General features: G+C 50.7%; 4 protein-coding genes across 4 annotated transcripts; all 4 read right to left on the minus strand.

Annotated features, from left to right (window-relative positions):
* Nucleotides 1-52: 52 nt before the first annotated feature.
* On the minus strand, nucleotides 53-2,834 carry BO83DRAFT_401058 (GTP-binding protein YchF; the record flags this gene model as incomplete). The annotated part of the gene is made up of 5 exons (XM_025533439.1): nucleotides 53-452; nucleotides 613-760; nucleotides 1,171-1,717; nucleotides 1,931-2,488; nucleotides 2,760-2,834. 5 exons carry the CDS (start codon nucleotides 2,832-2,834, stop codon nucleotides 53-55), a joined length of 1,728 nt encoding a protein of 575 aa, XP_025385449.1.
* Nucleotides 2,835-3,642: 808 nt separating this feature from the next.
* Nucleotides 3,643-7,849, minus strand: hir1 (putative histone transcription regulator Hir1). The gene is made up of 5 exons (XM_025529695.1): nucleotides 7,464-7,849; nucleotides 7,193-7,267; nucleotides 6,871-7,092; nucleotides 4,046-6,796; nucleotides 3,643-3,994 (listed from the first exon to the last, which is right to left on the minus strand). The coding sequence occupies exons 1-5, from the start codon at nucleotides 7,498-7,500 to the stop codon at nucleotides 3,897-3,899; spliced, it is 3,183 nt and encodes a 1,060-aa protein (XP_025385450.1). The 5' UTR covers nucleotides 7,501-7,849; the 3' UTR covers nucleotides 3,643-3,896.
* A 189-nt stretch (nucleotides 7,850-8,038) lies between these two features.
* BO83DRAFT_380554 (SPFH domain-containing protein) lies at nucleotides 8,039-9,823 on the minus strand. Its single transcript, XM_025531772.1, has 2 exons — nucleotides 9,280-9,823; nucleotides 8,039-9,175 (listed from the first exon to the last, which is right to left on the minus strand). The coding sequence occupies exons 1-2, from the start codon at nucleotides 9,768-9,770 to the stop codon at nucleotides 8,359-8,361; spliced, it is 1,308 nt and encodes a 435-aa protein (XP_025385451.1). The 5' UTR covers nucleotides 9,771-9,823; the 3' UTR covers nucleotides 8,039-8,358.
* A 1,623-nt stretch (nucleotides 9,824-11,446) lies between these two features.
* BO83DRAFT_98261 (La domain family) lies at nucleotides 11,447-14,365 on the minus strand. Its single transcript, XM_025537767.1, has one exon. It carries the CDS (start codon nucleotides 13,928-13,930, stop codon nucleotides 11,678-11,680), a length of 2,253 nt encoding a protein of 750 aa, XP_025385452.1. The 5' UTR covers nucleotides 13,931-14,365; the 3' UTR covers nucleotides 11,447-11,677.
* Between the last annotated feature and the right edge of the window lie 4,669 nt (nucleotides 14,366-19,034).

Consider the following 19,034-nt stretch of genomic DNA (forward strand, 5'->3'; position numbering starts at 1 on the left):
AATCCCCCCCCCCCCCCCCCCCCCCCCTCCGGTCGACAGACACATAAATTAATCAATCAAGATGATACCTCCACAACCCATCCCCCAAATAATGCCCCTCATCCATTACCACCCCCTTCCCGACCTTCTTAATCTCCTCCGTACCGACCTTCAACACCCCCACAAGACAAACCGTCTCCTTCCCCTCCGCCTTAACAGCAACCACCTCTCCAGCCTGAATCTCCTTCTCCCCACTCTCCACATCGGGCAATCTCCCCCCAGCACTCGTCAACCCAGGCGCCATGAGCGCCGCACCAGATAACACGAAACGAATAGCTCCCCGGTCGATCTGGATCGTGGGCAGGGCGTCCGGGTAGGCGTGGATGAGTTTCAGGTGTGGAATGGGCGGGCCGTCGAGCGGTTGGTAGAAGAGGGGGGTGTTCTCGTGGGTGTAGAGGGTGGATCTTTCTGGTCTGTATAATTCCCCCCCGCCTCCCGGAGGGAGGGGGGGCTAGGGGTTAGTATATATATATATTTATATGTGTGTGTGTGTGTGTGTGTGTGTTGTGGAGGGAGGTATGGATGGGTGGTGGGTGGTGGGTGGTTTGGTGGGGGAGGGGGATATAGGCGTACAGCTTCACGGCATCCAGTTGGGCCTTCTTCGGTAGGACTTCTTCAATGTAGGGTTCGAATCCTGGGTATGTGTCTAGGAACCGTTGGCGGAGGCCGCGCTGCACGGAGGATTTGACTTTTGAGCGGTTGCTCGGGGGGATACTATCATCTGTTAGTGGTTGCTTGTGGTGGTGATGGTGAGGAGGATTGTTGGTGAGGAGGGTTCGCGGTAAAGGATTAGGAGTAAGAGGATATGATTGGATAGATTGGGTAGGTTGGGGGTATTTGGTAGCTGCATCTACTCACTCCTTTTTAAACATCTTGCTGGTGGTGTGGTGTATGTTGTGAATTCGGAGGCTATCGCAATCTTCACGCAGATCTGTTGCGGGGGATGTCACGTGGTCGGTGGGGTAGCTAGCTGCAGGTCTGCTATACGTAGGTATGAACTACGGAAGTATGGCTATAGATTACGGTTTGATTGATTACTGGTTGCTGGTTATGACTACTACAATGAAACATCAAGTTGAAGGAAATGATAATGGTATTGAAGGCTATATATTCTGTTTAACCACGTTTAACCACGGGCAGCACCTGCCTTGATCAACAGAATATCACCATCCTCCACAACGTAATCCTTACCCTTGGTCATCACCTTACCAGCGGCCTTGACGGCACCTTCGTCTCCGTACTCACGCAGAGTCGCGTAGTTGTACACAACGGCCTGGATAAAGGTCTTCTCAAAGTCGGTGTGGATAACACCAGCAGCAGCCGGGGCCTTGATGCCCTTACGGATGGTCCACTGGCGCACCTCGTCCGTACCGGTGGTGAAGAAACTGGCCAGGTTCAGCACCTGACGCATGGTGGTAATCACCTTGGGCAGGGCCGACTTGGTGTTCAGGCTCTTGCACTCCTCCAGAGCAGCCTCATCGCTCTCGAAGCGGGTCAGACGCTCCTCGAACGAGACGGAGATGGGGATCAGAGAGTCACCCGGAGAGTTGGTCTTGATCCACTCGAACACCTTGGGCAGGTACTTGTTCTTCTGGCGGATGTAGTCCTTCTCACTCAGGTTGACCAGGTAGACAACCGGCTTGGCAGTGAGCAACATCAGGGGGTTGATGGTTTCAACCTAGACAAATCAGCATGTTGCCAAAACAATGATGCAGATGACAAAATAAATGATAATCAAGTAAATCAGACGGGACGTAATCTCATGATGCCTCTACGTTGGAAAAAAAAATTGAGACATTCGACGAGCTGGGTTATTTCGAGTAAAACTCTTATTCATCATGAAAGGGTTGCAGGTGCAGCGCAGGATAGAAGAGAATGATAAAAAACGTACCTCCTTGGGACCCCACTCGTTCTTGCGGACGTCCTTGCCGTCCTTGAGCCACTCGAGCACCTTGGCAACGGTAGCCTCCTCCTCACGCAGCTTCTTCATCTCGAGAGTCTGACCACCACGCTTGGTCTGCTTCTGAAGGTTCTCGAGAGCCTTCTCGACGAACTCGATATCCTTGATACGCAGCTCCTCGCTGATGATGGTCAGATCACGGATGGGGTCGACGTCACCCTCGACGTGGATAATCTCGGCATCGTCGAAGCAACGAACGACCTGGAAGATAGCATCGACGGCACGGATGTGCGACAAGAAAGCGTTACCGAGACCGGCACCGGTGGAGGCACCACGGGTCAGACCGGCGATATCATAGACGGTCAAGTTGGCGGGAACCTGAGACTTGGGCTTGTAGTGCTCGCACAGCCAGTCGAAGCGGTCATCGGGGACAATGACACGAGCCTCTTCGGGGTCAATGGTAGCATAGGGGAAGTTGGCGGGGTTACCAAGAGACGACTTGGTAATGGCCTGGAAGAGCGTGGACTTGCCGACGTTGGCGAGACCAACCTAGAGAGGAGAGAATAAACATTATTATGTCTCTTCTTTGGCAATTACATTGTGTGTGTTGATTGTATGTTGAGAAGGAAGGAGAAGAGAAGGAGGAAAAGGAAAAGGAAAAGGGAGATATTTATAGGGGAGAAGGAAACAAGCGAGGGAGAGGGAGGGTAGGTTGAGAAAAAAAAACAAAAGGGTAAAAAAAGACGAAAAGGGAGGAGGCTGGGAGGGGCAAAAAAAAAAAAAACACACATAGTGTATGGTGGGGTCAATGCTCACATACGATACCACTCTTCAGGTTATTTCCTGGACGGCCCAGCAGGACCTTTTCTTGAACGACGGCCTTCTTGGGGGGCATTTTGGACTTGGATGCTTTCTTCTTCTTGCTCGAGTAGGAGCGGCGGGAAAGAAAGAGGAAGGGCGGGGACGGAGAAGAAGGAGTAGCAGCAGCAAGCGAGAGTCGCAAAGAGGGGAAGGTAGTAGCAGCAGCAGCAAAGGATGAAGCAGGACCAGCTGCGGAGCGATGAAAGCGGAGAGACGAAGAAAGGAAAAGAAAACGGGTGCCCGGAAGGGAAGACAGGATGGCGACGCCCACTTTGGCCGTGGGCAGAAGATAATAGGTAGAAGGATAGAAAAGGTAGGTATGGAAAAAGTATATCTACAGTGGTCAAGGTGAGTGGCAGTTAGATGACGGGCTGTAACTCTAGTGATTCCTTGTATTTGGTGCTTACTCGTAGTACCCAAGGAGAGAGTTCTCTACACAGTAAGTAAACTATGGTAGTTTCTCAGCCCATGACGACTTGACTGACGCCGGTTCTTCGCTAATTTCATGTGTGCCTTTTTTTTCACTTTCACCGCCCACGTGAGAGCCCTGCCCTTGTATTGATGCCTCAGATCTGAGGCAGTATACAACTCACAAGTATATCTTCAGCTCATACCAAACCTCGTTACTTCTGGAATTCAGTAAAAATCGCGAAGACCGTATATTTGAATGCGCCATACCGTACTGCTATTTCTGCTTGACCGTAAGTTCGGTCATACTACAAGGACGACTCCTGTGGTCAGTGACAGTAGCAGAAGGTCCTATAATATATCCCTCTAGTCCAACATGATCAAGTGCATGAAGAGTGCTGAAATAAATGGTATTCGCATCGCACCCATCTCCAGTAAACAAGCATCAATGCTATCGATGAGGAAAAACAGGAGACACCATCAACCACACGGGCATCACCAACATAATATGATATAATACAGAAACAATACACAGTGTGTAAAGCAGCAGCGCAAGTATGACATGAATGCCCTCCATATCCCAACCCATAAACCCAGTCATTCCAGACTAGTATGAAATAATCAAAACCCAGTCAACGCCAGCTGAACGCCTTAGCAATCAATCGAACATGATACCCCCACCCCCAACTTAGGTTTCCATGGCATCTCCAGCCTCAGACTCGTTGTCCACAACTCCCAGCAGCTTCGCATAAGGCACCGTCACACGTTGGAGGTCACGATGTTTGCCTAGATCATGTTAGTTATAGGAAGATTACAAACTGGAGCAAAGCAACATACCAAGAGCAAGGATCACCTCCTTCAACAACACCTCCCGTGGCCAGCCACAGAGGGTCTCAGAGCTTTCGCGCCAATTCCGGTCGTCCTGCTCGTTGTCCTGTAACCGGCGGACCGCGTCTGCATCCTCCTCTTCGAAGAGCCCGCCGATCAATCCCTTCAGCAGCTCTTCGACCTTCATCTTCAGCCCCTCTGCCCCGATCCGCTTAGCGTACATCGACAGATACAGTCGGAACTCTTCCTTGGCGCCTAGAGACAACGCGGCAGCAAGGCGATTCTCAAGGTGAGCGATAGAAACGCTGGACTCGAAGCTCTCATATCCCTCCCGCGACAGCAGTACCTTGATCAGTCGCTGAAGGAAATAGGCACGTCCACGCAGCAGCGTCTCATTCGTGGTGTTGCGCTCCAGGAAGGGAACAATTCCTGCCGACACAGCTGCCTTGGCGTCTTTGTCCTGCGAGTCTGTCGACTGGAGATTGCCCACAGGCGCTTCCGTGGTGTTCCAGTACTGACTGCCAACTGCCCACCAAGATTCCGAGACCCGCTGCCAGGTGTACATGGACGGTGAATAGGAGTATCCCTCGCCATTCGACAAGGCAACCACCACACGACCTTCGGAGTTAATTCGGGCGTTTGTGATGGCGGGCGCAGCGCTAGGGTGTGCGCCCAATGTGTGAACGGCAGCGTCAAGCACTGGTTGCAGTGAAATAGGCGGATGTGGAGAGGAAAGGTGTTTCACATTCCAGACATAGCACATGCCCACAGCTGAGATACAGAGAATCCAGGGACCATTGCACTCTAGAATCACTGGCTGTGCCTCGAGTACCAAGGCGCTGACCAGCCGACGCCCAGCTGGCGTCCAGATGTACACCGATCCGTCTTCGCAAGCTGCAGCCCACATGCTCAAATTACCTGTTACCAGAAGAACAGTGCGCGGGAGGAAGTCTTGCCACAAGGGCTGCTCGCCGCGGAAAAGCGTGAGCCGCACCGGTTCTCGATCAATCGCACGCCCCGTCAAGCTGGCCGGAGATGGATTGCGTGCTTCGAAAACCACGTCAACCCGCGACTTGTTGGTTTCCCCCGGCGCATTGGGCTCTGTCGGTTTCCCGGTCGGATCGATGGCTCGTACTATCTGACTGCGGACCTTCGGTACCGCCAACCGAAGCTGACTGATTGCCATGCAAGGATTCATAACAGCTGGTCGAATGAACTCTGGCGTTTGTTGCTGACCGGTGGGAGCGGGCTGCGGTTGAGCAGGAAGTAGACCGTCGGGCGTGCTTGCCAGAATCGGGGTGGCTCCGTTTTGGCTGGCCAGCGCCACGCGCTTCTCAACGTGCCCATCGTCATCCCCTTCTAACTGAGCGAGTTTGCGCTTGTTTCCGAAAAGCAGGGCTGCCAGACCACCCTTGGGTAGCCCATCGAAAGGCTTGGAGAGGTCCACAATCGATTGCGGTGTGTCGGCCTTGACTTGGCTACTGACCGACGCCATAAGTCGGGCTTGTGGAAGTGAGGATTCAGCCGCTCCAGCACCCGATACCAGAAGGGGGGCGATTCGCTTCTTTCCATCCTTCGTATACGTCGGACGCTGCTTCAGCCTTTCCAGCTTTGCCTGGTATGGATCGGGCTTCTCCGGCTCCTGTGCTGCGGGCGTGCCTGCGGTCCCATTCGGCTGAGACTTTTGTGTATCCGGCGTAGGGGACGCTGCTCGAGCTGGCGTGACACCATTCGATGCCCCTGAGCCAGGCTTTCCATTGGCCGTGCTGTCTGCAGCCGCATGATCGTCACCCATCAAAGCACCCATGCGACCTTCGACTCCCTTGATTTCTCCAGCTTTACTCTTCTCCTCAAGAAGCAATCCGTCCGTGGTCTCGGTGATGCCGGCGCCCTTTCGGTTCGTGCCAAACTTGGTAAGCGATCTTTCATTCTCCTCCATCTCCATCGCATAGCCTAGATCACCATCTTCGAACCGCACTGCAAGAATTGTGCCGTCAAGGGCAGTTGCATAAAGGCATTTGCCATCCGGACTCCATGCCAGGTCGGAAATGGACTTGGCAGCCAGTTCTTGGGCCACCACGATAGGCCTCGGGTTACTGGTGATCCAAATGCTGAGTGACTTATCACCGCCCGCGCATGCAATAACCGTGACGGAGTTGTGCACCACCTGGCCTTGGCTATCCACTGCCGGTTTGGTGATCGGTTGGGGCGAGTACAACCGCGGAGAGAAAGCGCAAACTTCGACCGGTGCTTCGTGCCCAATAAGATTGATGTCGCCATCCCACGAGCCCCGGTTGATGATCGCAACCGAGCTAACGGGGCCGTTCACCGCATTAGCCGCTGCGATGTGCATACCATCTGGCGACCAAGAACACCGGCGGAAGTAGGCCGTCAAAGGGGAATTCGAAAACGGCGCGGAGATAGTCTGCTCAAGGACGAAGTTGTTCATTTGATCATGAGCGCTGGAATTCGGTGCAGGAGACGTAAAGCGGAAGATTCGAACAGTGCGATCATCGCTGGCCGTAGCAAAGTACTTATTTGCCGGATCAAAAGTAATGCCCTTGACGTGACTCTGGTGAATAGAAAGGGTCTTGAGCTTCTCAAACGTAGTCCCCGACCACACGACAACCTTCGAATCCAATCCAACCGAAACCAATATCGAAGAATCGTACGACCATCCCAAATCCTGAACATCGTTATCATGGCCGATCAATCTCCGAATCGTGCGCCAGTTCTCCACAGGAGGTGCCTCGTTTGACCCTAAACACGCAAAAACATCAGTCAACACCACCCCAAACCGTATCCACAACCAACAAGCCACTCGCATCACCTACCGAACGTTGACGCATGGGACGGCGGATTCGCATCCAATGTATAAATGCACACAATCTTATCATCCGCCCCCGAGGCAAGGTATTTCCCATTTGGCGAGAACCGCACCGTATGTATCGTTCCAGAGTGATTGCTCATCGATGCCAGCTGTTTCGGCTTACTGGCTTGTTCCGGGTCGTCGGTGTTGCAGATCGCCTCTGTCGACCATATCCGAACGTATCCATCTGTATCGTACATACAACTTCGTCAATGAATGATTCCATAGCTTTCGAACCCGCAAACAATCGTAGGTTAAGGGGATATGTAGTATGATCCGGAACTGACCTCCAGCAGCTGTCACCAAGCGACTCCCATCGGGGGATACATCACAACTATAGACCTCGAAATCCTTCCGTTCGCCTGTATAACAAGATAAAAAGGGAAGAACGTTAGCCGATGATTGAATACTTTGATTGTGAAAGTTAAGAAACAAGAAGAAGAATTGCGTCAATGCCAGAATAACAACAGATAGGATACAGCATTCTCGACAACGCATCCGGTTATCGTCCTGGCAGGGACCCAAAAGGGAGGAAAGAGAGAGGAAGGAAAACATTACCCCCATGTGTCAGCCAAACGGGCTTAATGATATGCATGGCGGAGACACCGTCGATGCCCTGTGTTATAGATGATTCCTCCTCTTTCTATCCCTTTCGGTCTCTCTGTGTATGTATGTCCGAGATCGGTGGGTTCGTTGGCAAAGTAGGTGTGGTGTGTGGGTGTGTGTGCCTGATAATAGTGTAGTGTAGCGTAGTTGCAGGTGCTGATTCGAGGATTAACTTATTTGTACCATCGCAAAGAAGCTTCGTCCTTCCTAGCTCATCGGGTAACGGGGCCCGTCCGATCGCGAGTAAATTGGTGACACGCAGGAGAGGAGCTCGTGGGGAAGGTAGACGAGAAAAGGGATCGGGAGGGATTCAGCGCAAGGAAAACGGGCGATGAGAGGGCGCGCCTTGGTTTCAATGAATGAAAGTCGCGATCCCCAGGATGGGCGGCGCGGGAGGCGGTGGCCCGAGCTTCTGCCGCCGATCCCAGGGCTCTAAAGTTAAGGGTTGTTAAAAGTAGATGAAGAAGTTGACGGAGAATACCGTCGATCATCTCTACGCTGTCTACGATCGAGAATGGGGAAATTCCCTTGAATCCACTTTTGTCTACTGTACATGATCCAGACAAAGACTGACACCCGTTTCGCCAACTGCTAGAAGTGATGCATGCGCTCAACACCCGGTAGCCGTAGCTCTCATTCGAGTAGAACTCCCCGAAGCATCATGCATCAGTACCTGACGGAGCACATAGGGCAATAGAGATACAAAATGGGTAGGATAATGGTCAATTCATCCAGAAGGTTTCGTAATCGGTGATTATAAAGAGGCAACCGCAAAGGGAGAATGGTCAATCATAGTCAAACAACAAGGCTAAGAAAAGCTAAAAGAACATGGAGGCCGCTTTGTTCATTAGTGTCTCTGTTGGCTAACCTGGTCGAACCCTTCTAGAACATCCTGAACGGCGTCAGGAGTCTTGTGTTCCTTCTCCGCATCGACGTTGTCGTACTCTGGTGTGTGCTCCGACTTGGTGCTGGTGGAAGAGGTCTCCTTCTGGACCGGCTCCTGGACTCCCAGGGACTTCGCCGCGATGGTCTTGGCCTGGCTCTCATTGATCTTGCCGTACACAGCCATGGCATTGGCAATCATGCCACCCATGTCGCCAACGTTACCGGGAACAACCACGGCAGTACCCTCCTTGGCAAGGTTGGAGAAGGCATCAACGTACTTCTCGGCGACACTGAGGCTGACAGCGCCGTGAGCATTATCCTTACCAGCCTCAATCGCCTGAGCGACGGCGTCAATGCCTCTGGCGGTCGCCTGGGCCTTCAGCAGGATGGCCTCGGCCTCACCCGCAGCACGGTTGATCTGTTCGGTCCGCATAGCCTCCGAAGCAAGAATGACGGACTGCTTCCGACCTTCCGCAATGTTGATTGCGCTCTGTCGCTGACCTTCGGACTCGAGAATCTCGGCGCGCTTCGACCGCTCTGCCGTAACCTGGCGGTGCATGGCCGCAACAACACCCTCCGGGGCGTGAATATCCCTAATCTCATACCGCAGACACACAACACCCCAATCGCGGGCAGCCTCGTTGATGGCCTGTGTGATGTTGGTATTTAATGTGGCGCGCTCCTTCAGGACGTGATCCAGGGTAAGCTGTCCGATTTCCGAACGCATGGTCGTCTGCGCAAGCTGAGAAATGGCATACTCGGCATCCTCCACTCCGTAACTGAAGCCCGAAGAGTCGCATGGTCAGCTTTTATCCAACACTTGAAAGAAGAGGTCCCCTCTGCCAGGGATATCTGCGCAATAATTGTGCCGCATCGCACTCACCTGGCTTTATACGCGTCAAAAACCCTCGTGTACAACACACCATCCAATTCCAAGGTTACATTGTCGGCCGTGATGGCATTCTGACTGGGTATCTCGATAGCCGACTCCTTCAAACTCTTAACATAGGCAATCCGGTCCAGGAATGGGATCAAAATCGCGAGACCGGGTTCTAGAATCCGATGGAACTTGCCCATTCGCTCGACGATCCATGCTGTCTGTTGGGGGACGAAGCGAACAACGGTGTTCACCGGAAGGGAGGTGCGATTAGAGAAGTAGGTAGGTGGTGCACTAGACGAGGACCCAGATCCTAGGGGCAGGAACGAGGTCTCTGGGGCAAGTCTCCGAGGGGTGCTAGAAGCATTTCTCCGTCGAATGCGGTTCAGAGGGTATGTAGTCGGGAGAGCAGCGCCGGCAATGCGAGGGCTGGAGAGAAGGGATCGGTTATTTGAGGGCCGAATCAGCCTCATTGTCTGTCGAGAAGCCACATCCATTGTGGTAGACAGAGATCTGGGAGGGGGGAGAGAAGGATTAAACTGGCCTGATCGGAGACACTGGAGAAGCCCGGAGTGAAGCTCAAGCCGCTCGGGTGAAGCTGGCTGGCCGCTCCGGTTTTAGCCTCAGGCATTAATGCTGAATCAGCGACTCCAGGATGCGGACCCTGCAGCTCCACTCCATACTCCAGAGATAACTATCTACTGCATAATTTATATGGGAAATGATCGCATTCAAGTGTCTCATGCGGGTTCAAGATAGATTGTAGTATAACTATATATATTAGAACTGCGTCCCGTGGGTTCACAGATTAAAATAAGACTCCTGAGCTATAATGCATTTGATCCTGTTTTTCTTTACCTCGGGCCACTCGTTACATCCCCGACCCAACTAATAGATTACCCATGATGTGATGTGCAAAACTCTCATCAGATAAAAACCACCGGTATGAAAAAGCAAAGAAAGATGGAATGTAAGCAGAGCATCACCATCAATGCGTCACCATCAAGCCCAGGGTAACCAGGTCAAGTCAGCAGAGACGCCTATATCAAGTCCTCATAGCAGTGCGAGCAAATCGTTCGTGCAGCTTGCCGAGCATCTCCCCCACCGTCTGGGGAAGGACCGTTCGGTTGAGTTTGAGTGAAAAAGGTTGAAAATGAAGAAGAGAAAGGAGCTGTTTATCCTTTTTGGGTTTTCAGGTTTCATTCGTACTAAACATCGACACAAGAAGGGTAAACAATACCACGGTATTAAAAAGCAAATAACCCGGATGAACATTCTATGGTCGTGGAAAGAATTTCAGCCCGGCGTACCTCAAAGCAAGCATCAAGAGCAGATAAACACTGCCCAGTAAAACATGCCCGGACTCCAGAAATTTTCGAAACCTCCCATGACTGAAATAGGAAAATGCGAATGAAAGAAAAGAAGATATGCCGAGACTTCCCATGTGCATGAATGTTCCACTTCAATGGACACATGTCGGCGAAGAAAGAAGAAGATAAATGCAAGTCATGAGCAGAAAAAAAAAAAAAAAAAAAGCGACAATAGTAACATAGATGGTAGAGGAGACAGGGTGAGCGGAATCAGAAGAGTAATAGAACGAAAACAAACGACATAATTACTTTTCCAGCTCGGCTCTCAGGCTATCATCCCAGGTACGGTCTTTTGGTGCCCTTGGGTTCGGACAGGGACTTCACCATAGCGAAAAGGGTCTGAGACAGCCTAAGCGTAGCTTGGGTATCAAGAGGATCGCTTCTCGCTCAGTTATAAGCTTTCCCAAACCCCTGTCGCTCGTCGAAAGTTGCCGCAAAAGGTGAAGACTGAAGAAGCCGTCGCTGACGTTTCGTGCAAAGAAATCATCAAACGCTAGACTCTTTAAATTCATTGTACATTTGTGCATTGAAATTTTGGACCAAGAAACGTGACCAGATTTGGTACAGAACATCCATTCCACGGTCACCGTCTTGGGTTGCCGTTTCGAAAATCGCTTATCGAGTGCTCGTAATCGAAGCGTGTAGAAGTCGTCGAAAGTAAGGAAAGAGACAGATTAGTGAGATGTTCTTCTCGACCCGGATAATCTTGAGCTTTCGCAATCTGACATATGAGCAGCATATTGGTTCAGGCCTCGCACATTTCATGATTAGACTGCCGTGGAGTCAGTGAGGTTAAGCGAAGATATCAACCCAGTCTTGCACACCTGAAAGGACAATTGTTGAGGTCCCGGGAACGAAGAAGAATTCATGAATGCACCAATTTATTCAGCCTGCTGTTCAAAGACGTTAACAGATGCCTCGTACAGATTTGAAACAGTATTGAAGGATGCCAACTGCCGGATGCATTGTGCGAAAGTAGGCACAAACAGCACGGCCGTAGTCCATCAAAAGTAGCAAGGGGATAGAGTCGACCATCACCGGGAAGGAGTTCGTACATTTGTGATTTCAGTCTGGCCATTCTGGGTGCCGGCAGGAGAGAACTCCGGAGCAGTAGACGATAGCGACGTCTTGGCACCGTTGAATTCAGCGGTACCGTTGGGGACTTGTCCATTGACAGCCCCATCAACGTAGACATCTTCAGGCTTCACAGAACTGCTAGGAGAAGGGCCATCATTCTGAGCAGAAGGATCACGCTGGTCCATAGGGAGAACCCATTGCTCCCACTTGTCTCTTGGCCGCAGACGGTCCAGCCCATCTTCAGCTTGAACATACTCGACGCTCCTCAGCTGGCGAGCAACATGGCGCAAAAGCTCGAAGTCATCGGTCAAGCTCTTGACGCGCTTGAAGTTGGCAATGAAAGCCAGCCCAACGTAACCCTGGGAGTCCATGTGTTTGCGGAGGAAGAGATCCTTGCACAAGTTATCCACGGAGAAGTAGTACTCGACCTGCATCGAGATCATGCCAATCTGGGAGTAAGGGTCGTAGTACTGGCCGGCATAGGGGTATGCGGTCATCGGCCCAGCATGCATGGGCTGGTAGCCGTACATTGTGTTGATATCACCAGGGTAGGGGTAGACGCCGTACATGGCAGTGGAGTTCGGCAGGGAAGGCGACCTGATGTTCATTCTGTGGCCTCCGGAACCATTTACAGGGCCATGTTGTTGCGACCTCTGGCGATCGTTGAAGCCGAACTTGGGGTGCATGAAGTTGTGGTGCGACATGTGGTTGTTGGGGAAGTGGGCGTTCTGAGCACCATTGAAGCCAGCATGGCCTCCACGGCCTCCCCGATGTCCGCCACGTCCTCTCTCGGGACGCGACTCACGAGGGAAGTCCTTCTCTTTGCGCTCGCGGTCGGCGTGGAAGCTAGCAAAATCTGCCGACTTGGGGCCATTCTCGAAGCGACGGTCCTGGCGAGGACCGGCCTGGGCATCCACGGAAAGCTGAGGGTTACGAGACTCACCACCCTTGTGGCCTGCATCATGGCCCTTAGCGAACTGCTTGGAATGGTGGCGGGGGAAAGTGTCTGCCCCGTTAGCGTTTCTTCCGGCCGGTGCTCCATTTGCGTTCTCTCCCTTGGGCCCGCGGTTGCGGTCCGCTGCCTGGTGTTTACGCGCGTCTGGCAGTCCAGCATCGGCGCTGTTGGAGCGCCTTGACTGGGCGGGAAGCGAGTTGGCGCGACCGGAGTTCTGCTCGTTTCTTCCTCTGTCAGCAGAGGTAGCCTGCTTTGCCGTAGAGCCCTGTGCAGCCTGGCCGGAAGCCTTTTCAGCTCCAGCTCCAGCGCCATGCGTTCCATTGCGGGAGTTTTCGCGTCCACCACGAGCAGCCCTTCCGCCTCTACGAGCAGAGGGGAGAGGGGTGTTGAACACAGCGGTGGGAACGTAAGGAACGGGCATCCACTTCTCCTTGCCGTGAGGGCGGATGACAGGGCTCTTCTCGGTCTTGTCGGACTTCTCCTGAGCCTTCTTCTTCTCCTCACCCTGAGCAACCTGGGGTGTAGGCCAGAGGCTCTCGTCTCCAACAGGAGGGATGCTGGCACCATCATCACGTCCCTTACTTCCGTCAGCCTTCTTCCGGTCCTTGGCGCCCTCCGAAGGAACGTCAGATCCCTTCTTCTTGGAGGCCGGTTTCGACTCGGCTTGATGATCACCAGACACCGAGGAAGCGGCGGACGCAGTCTTCGAGGTGCCCTTGGAGGCAGGCTTCAGTGCGGCAACGGCCTTGGCTTTGGCCTCCTGCGCCTCTTTCCGCTGCTGCCAGATGTTCACGGAAGGGAGCGGGGCAGCCTTCAGCTCCTTAGCAGGCACAGCCTTCTCCTTCTCAGCGTTCTTGTCCTTCGTGCTGTCTGCTCCAGTATTCGTCTTCTCGGTACCCGAGGCTTGGGACTTGTTGTCCCAGGTAGATTCCGAAGTACCGTTGGGGGTATCTGTTCCGTCCTCATCCTTGGGAACAGATGACGTGGAAGAGTTGCCATCACTTGATGCTTCAGAAGCGTTGGCCTTGGTAGCTGTAGATTCGACTTCCTTCTCGATAGTGTGGGTCACCTCGGTTTCCTGGACCGTTTCGGCCTTGGAAGGCACGGCATCTGCATTCGTCTGCGAGCTAGTGTCCACACTCTGCTCCTCCGGCTTCGAACCCGCTTGGGTCTGTTCTTCCGGTGATGTCTTTGCTGGGGACTGCGCGGGGGCAATGCCCTTTGCTGCTTGAGCGTAAGAAAATGAAGCGGCCATTTTCAATACGTGAGAAATAAACGCGGTCTATGAAGCCCGTTCTAGTGAAGAAAAGAGAGCGAAGAAGTCAGTTCTGCCAGAGAACAGATACCTCCGCAATGAGCTGTCACCCGAGGTTTGGTTGGAATAAGTCCAACAAGGATGGCAATAAAAAAAATCGCTGCCCTTGAGCAACCCCACCAAACGCAACTTCCAGTAACTGATTATTGAACCTATTCGGTAGCGGACGGCTGAACTGGCGTTTGTCCAATCGGTCAAAGACGCGGTCGATAATACGAAGTGTATCGTAAAAACCGATGTAGTCGGAAGATCCCTTGACTAATGTTGAAACCTAGCACACAAATCGCATCCAATATGCTCTCGCACGGCACAATTTGTGTCCAGATCCGCTAAACGGCGAACGAGGAAGGGCCAACAGGAGTCGATGTAGAAATCGTGAGACGAGATCGCTTCGGTAGGAAGGTGTCCAAAGGAGGTTTCTAACCGATTCGTTCGATGTGCTTGTTGTAAGACTGGTTACAATAAGCACTCGCGGTGTGCGGTTATGATATTCGGGCCGTCGGAGAATCCAACTGCGCTGCCTCTTGGCTTGGTGTCGTATCGACGATCACGTAAAGAATCGATATACGCTGGTGTTTGCGAGAGAACTCGTTAACCTTGCACCTTCGAAAGCGTTAAAGCGTAAACGAGGCGCGACTTGCACGTGGCAACAACCGCTACAGAACTTGGTGGGTTTGAAGATTTGCCAGGTACGGAAGGGCAAGAGGGAAAAAAAAATGTAAGGAGCTGCGACGGAAAAAAGTTCGAGGCAGGACCCGTGCGGAGAAAACAAAAAATAGACTGAGCAAGAAGAAAGTGATCAACGATCAAATTAACTTGTCAATGAGGAGGGAAATGGGCAGGAAAAAGAAAAGTAAGGTAGACGGTGGTCCCGCTGAATACAAGGATACCTCTGTCTGTGTGTGAAGGAGGATCTCGGAGGACGGAAAAAAAGGCGCACTGCAGAAATGGAGCACCACCTCACTATAGCAACACGGGTCACGGGTAACCGACGGAGGGAACCACAGCGAGGGACAGAATCCCAAAATGTTGGAACGGTGAAGAGGGGAGGGGAGGGGGGAATAGAGAAGAGGGGGTTAAAGGGGAGAAACAAGAAGGAAGAGAGAAGAGAGAGAGAGAGAGAGGAAGGGTAGAGACTGTGTGTGTAAGAGAACGAAAAATAATAATGGAATAAATCACTTACAGGCCGGAGGGACGTGGAAAAGCCGAAGAAGGCAGGCAAGAAAAGTAAGTACTAGTCAGAATTGTGGAATCCGCCAACAGAGGGTTAATAAAAAAAAAATTGCACAGGAGGTTTCTACTTTCAAGGTACAGTAAAGTAATCGAGTTTTCCGCATGTAATAACACTATTGTCTTGCCAAATAATACGGGTATCAATGGTACCTAGTTTGTAACCATGATTCCTACAGTTCCGAACAGCAAGACGGGCTCTGCTCAACCAATGGCAGAAAAGAGGTAAGGGCGTAGGAATTAAGTCCAAAAAATCACAGAAAAAAAGTGGTGAAAATTGTTATTCCTGCCATATACCCACATCGTCGTCTCACGATGTGGTTCGTGGACTCCAGGGTTTCTGTGGGTATGAACCGGCCTTTCACTTGCGCTGGAGGTAAATATTCCGGGTAAAGATCTGGAAGTTGTATGTAAGTACCAGCAGATGAGTTTGGATTGCTAATGGATTCTGCTGGATTTTGATGGGTGTTCTCATTAAATTCCTTAGATCGGAATTGCGGCCATTGCAAGTAAAGAAGAGGTGGAAATATTCACATCTAGTATTTTCAAATCGAGTATTTGTACTGCTATCGGTATCCCTAGATATGAGTCCGCCCATAACTATTATGCGGGCCGTATTATTACCAACAGCCAGTGTGGTGGTAATTGGTAAGTAGTATAACAAACGCATTTCTGCCTCCAAACCAGTCTGTCTTAAAAGTCAAGTCTTATGTGAGTGAAGGTCGGGAGAATGCGTGGGTGGCAGCTTACCTCCCCCAGCCAGTCATCCCACTCTTTGACTCCCAGCAAGTCAGTCAGTCCTTTCCAGCAACCCCTCACTTCCCCTCTATGCCCAAGCCCAAAAAAAACCCTTTGACTGGCGACTGTCCAAATTCGGATGTCCCAGCGGCACTAACCGTAATGGTCTCCGGTTTCAATTCGGCTCTCATAATACCCAGTTTCTCTAATACCAAATGTCATCCCAACCCTGAAGGAGAACGTAGTTAACTCGTGATGCTTGACACCTGGAAGTCTAATTAACCTAACCAGGTCTTGTGAATGCACCAGATATCCTCCGTGGTTGTGGGTAAAGTGACACGACCATGATTCTAGTACCTCGCAGACTCCCCTCAGTCTCCGATGCTAACCACTTTGGCTTAAGGTCTCATTTACCGAAAATGCAATGGACTGCAGGTGCGCACGACTTTGAACCGCGAACACACTCATGGCGGGGCTCGGAGGGGTTCTGTGATCCATGCATGGATGGGGCTGATGCCATCATCTGGTAGGCCTTTTTCTTTTTCCTTTTTTATTTTCACTGGTTCTGTCAGAGTCTACGGACCACTCAATTTTGTCGAGTTGATCCAACCGCGTTGAGAGAAATATAGAGGAGGAGCGAATAATAACACCCAAGAAACAGAACAGCACTTAGTGGTTTAGGCAAGGTTTCAATTTGGACCATGCCCACGATGCGTTTAGGCCACCTCGGGGCTACATAGGACGTGGGATGTCTTGGTCCTACAGAGCACAATATCTATAATCAAAATGCATAACAAGTGAGCATTCTGCTGCCTTCCCAATGCATCTTGATAGATAAGGGTGTCGAATTTGGGGATTTCGATAAGGCGACTTATCGGTGCTAGAGTGCTAGAGCTAGTCAGGTGATCAATCTCAACGTGCCTGATTCTGCATGAATTCTTTTGCATTTAAACACTCAATTACGATGCGATTGTTGTCTTTATTTCGCTTCAATTTATATTCTGATTTCTTTCATTGCTGAATGTGTAAGGTGGCCAGTTCATTCGCACTTCCAGCTCACAAGCAAAACGTCCATTTTTACGCCGCCAGCAGCTCCTGTAGTAGGATTATACCATCAATGATGACCTCGCTCATATATTCAATATATCAAATAAGATTCTGTCTTCATATTAGACGATAACTCCCGCAAAGTGGAATAACAGGATATTGCCATGATCCTTCTTGAGTGTGGGGTATGTCATTCCCCACATAGGCACCAAAGTAACAGTCAATCTTCAATAATGGCCGTGTTTGATAGTATGCAATTCACTTCACTGCTATAGTCATGCGACTACTTCTCTAAGGCATGCTAAACCTAATAATCCTAGCCAAGTGCGACCATCCAAACCATATAGTTCACTCACTAACACCAAGCTCCAGCGAGCCACACTTCCAAATTCCAACCTGATCTACTTGTCAGTGCCCAGACCCACCAGTCTAGATCACAAGAGTAAGCAAAGAGAGCACTGGAACATGTCAGCTAAATCATACTACTAAATAAATCCATTGCAAAACAGGCATGTAAATCAATGACATTCTTGAGGAAACTCGGGCATCTAAGTAAGGTTATATCCCATGTCAACCCGTGTCAAACCAAGAACGTGCTCGCTATGCCAAGAATTAAATACCAGAGGACTACTACGTACTATCAATAGACACATATGTGTCATGGAGCTATGAATGTTAGGATTTAACATTAGAATGGAATCTCAATCTCGTATATAATGATTATCCACACACTGCCTTCTAAATTCTCATATACAATCAAGCTTGACAATTCATTCGGATAGTATAGTACACTCAAAAGGGTATGAATCGACATACTAACTTATTCTAGTCCGTTTTGACTAAGTAGATAGACAACCGCAAATCCCCGAGTTTCCTTCCCTTCCATACCGTATCGACATCAAACACTACTCTAACCTAATCGAGTCAAGTGTACTTAAACTTCAATACAATGCGAAGTTAGTTAGGATCATGCAGCCGGTGAAGGAATGAATCGACAACACCAACTTTTGTTTTTTTCCTACCTTAGCAGTGAGTAAGTTAGTAAGAAGGACCATCGAAGCCAGTCAATCCTATTAACAACCTGTGACAATCATATACTGAATTTTTTTCTCTCCCGATATACCTTCCCAGTAGTATACTACTCTGGGGACAATCCATCTATAATAACCCCCATTTATAGGCCGGGAACGGAGTAAAATGCAGGGGCATTCCATACCAACCTGCCCAACAAGGTACGGAGTTTATTGATGGATTGATCTCCTTCTTTCCCTTCCCCAATGAGCCAGCCAGTCACCCAGCCAGCCAGTCAAATCTAAGCCATTCATCCATCCATTCAGCCATCCCACCGATACGGAATTACAATAATGTCCTACTCCATTATCCCATGCATGATCCCGCAGCAGCAGCAGCAGCCACACCGTCCTCCTTCAATGAGGAACAAATACTAAGTAGCTGAACAAACATCCATCCAGCGCCCTCGGAATCATCGAATCTACTACCAAATCACAAAACCGATTAATCACTTTACACTACGCAACACAACCCTATGTCATAACTACTAGTACTAACTACAATAGTCAGTCACATTCCTCTAAGTAAGCGGAAGCCTTAACAACCAACCTAACTTAACCTCGGATACGCCCGGCGCAACCGGACAATTTTTGCAAACCAACCAATCTCAATGATGGTAAAGTAACCAACTACTACTAACAAACTATCGCTTAACAAGTGCCCCAGCCCCGGGCGGCGGTTCACGAAGATTAGGGCTGAGACGCGCGCGCGAGACAACAATAAGGTAACTAGTCTAGTGGAATCTGTTTTTGGTCCCGTGGAAGGGCTATTAATTTTTCTTTTTTCGGAATTCCTCGGAGGGTCTAAAGTAGAATGAATGGATCCGAGCCGAAACAATTCATCGCCAACCATAGGCCGAGATATTTCCTGTCTCCGACGGCGGCGGAGAGTCTTGCATGGTTTTGGTTGCGTTGACGAGGAACACACTACGTAGTTGGTTTGTTAGTTGCGCTAAATG

This window comes from Aspergillus eucalypticola (assembly GCF_003184535.1).
Source record: "Aspergillus eucalypticola CBS 122712 chromosome Unknown BO83scaffold_22, whole genome shotgun sequence".
In the NCBI taxonomy this organism is placed as follows: domain Eukaryota; kingdom Fungi; phylum Ascomycota; class Eurotiomycetes; order Eurotiales; family Aspergillaceae; genus Aspergillus; species Aspergillus eucalypticola.

Coding starts and splice junctions, on each gene's coding strand:
- BO83DRAFT_98261 (XM_025537767.1), bottom strand. CDS start 13,930: ATGGCCGCTTCATTTTCTTACGCTCAAGCAGCAAAGGGCATTGCCCCC.
- BO83DRAFT_380554 (XM_025531772.1), bottom strand. CDS start 9,770: ATGGATGTGGCTTCTCGACAGACAATGAGGCTGATTCGGCCCTCAAAT. Junction 9,176..9,279: donor TTTGACGCGTATAAAGCCAG/GTGAGTGCGATG, acceptor TTCGGGCTTCAG/TTACGGAGTGGAGGATGCCG.
- hir1 (XM_025529695.1), bottom strand. CDS start 7,500: ATGCATATCATTAAGCCCGTTTGGCTGACACATGGGG. Junction 7,268..7,463: donor CGTTTGGCTGACACATGGGG/GTAATGTTTTCC, acceptor CTTGTTATACAG/GCGAACGGAAGGATTTCGAG. Junction 7,093..7,192: donor CTTGGTGACAGCTGCTGGAG/GTCAGTTCCGGA, acceptor TGTACGATACAG/ATGGATACGTTCGGATATGG.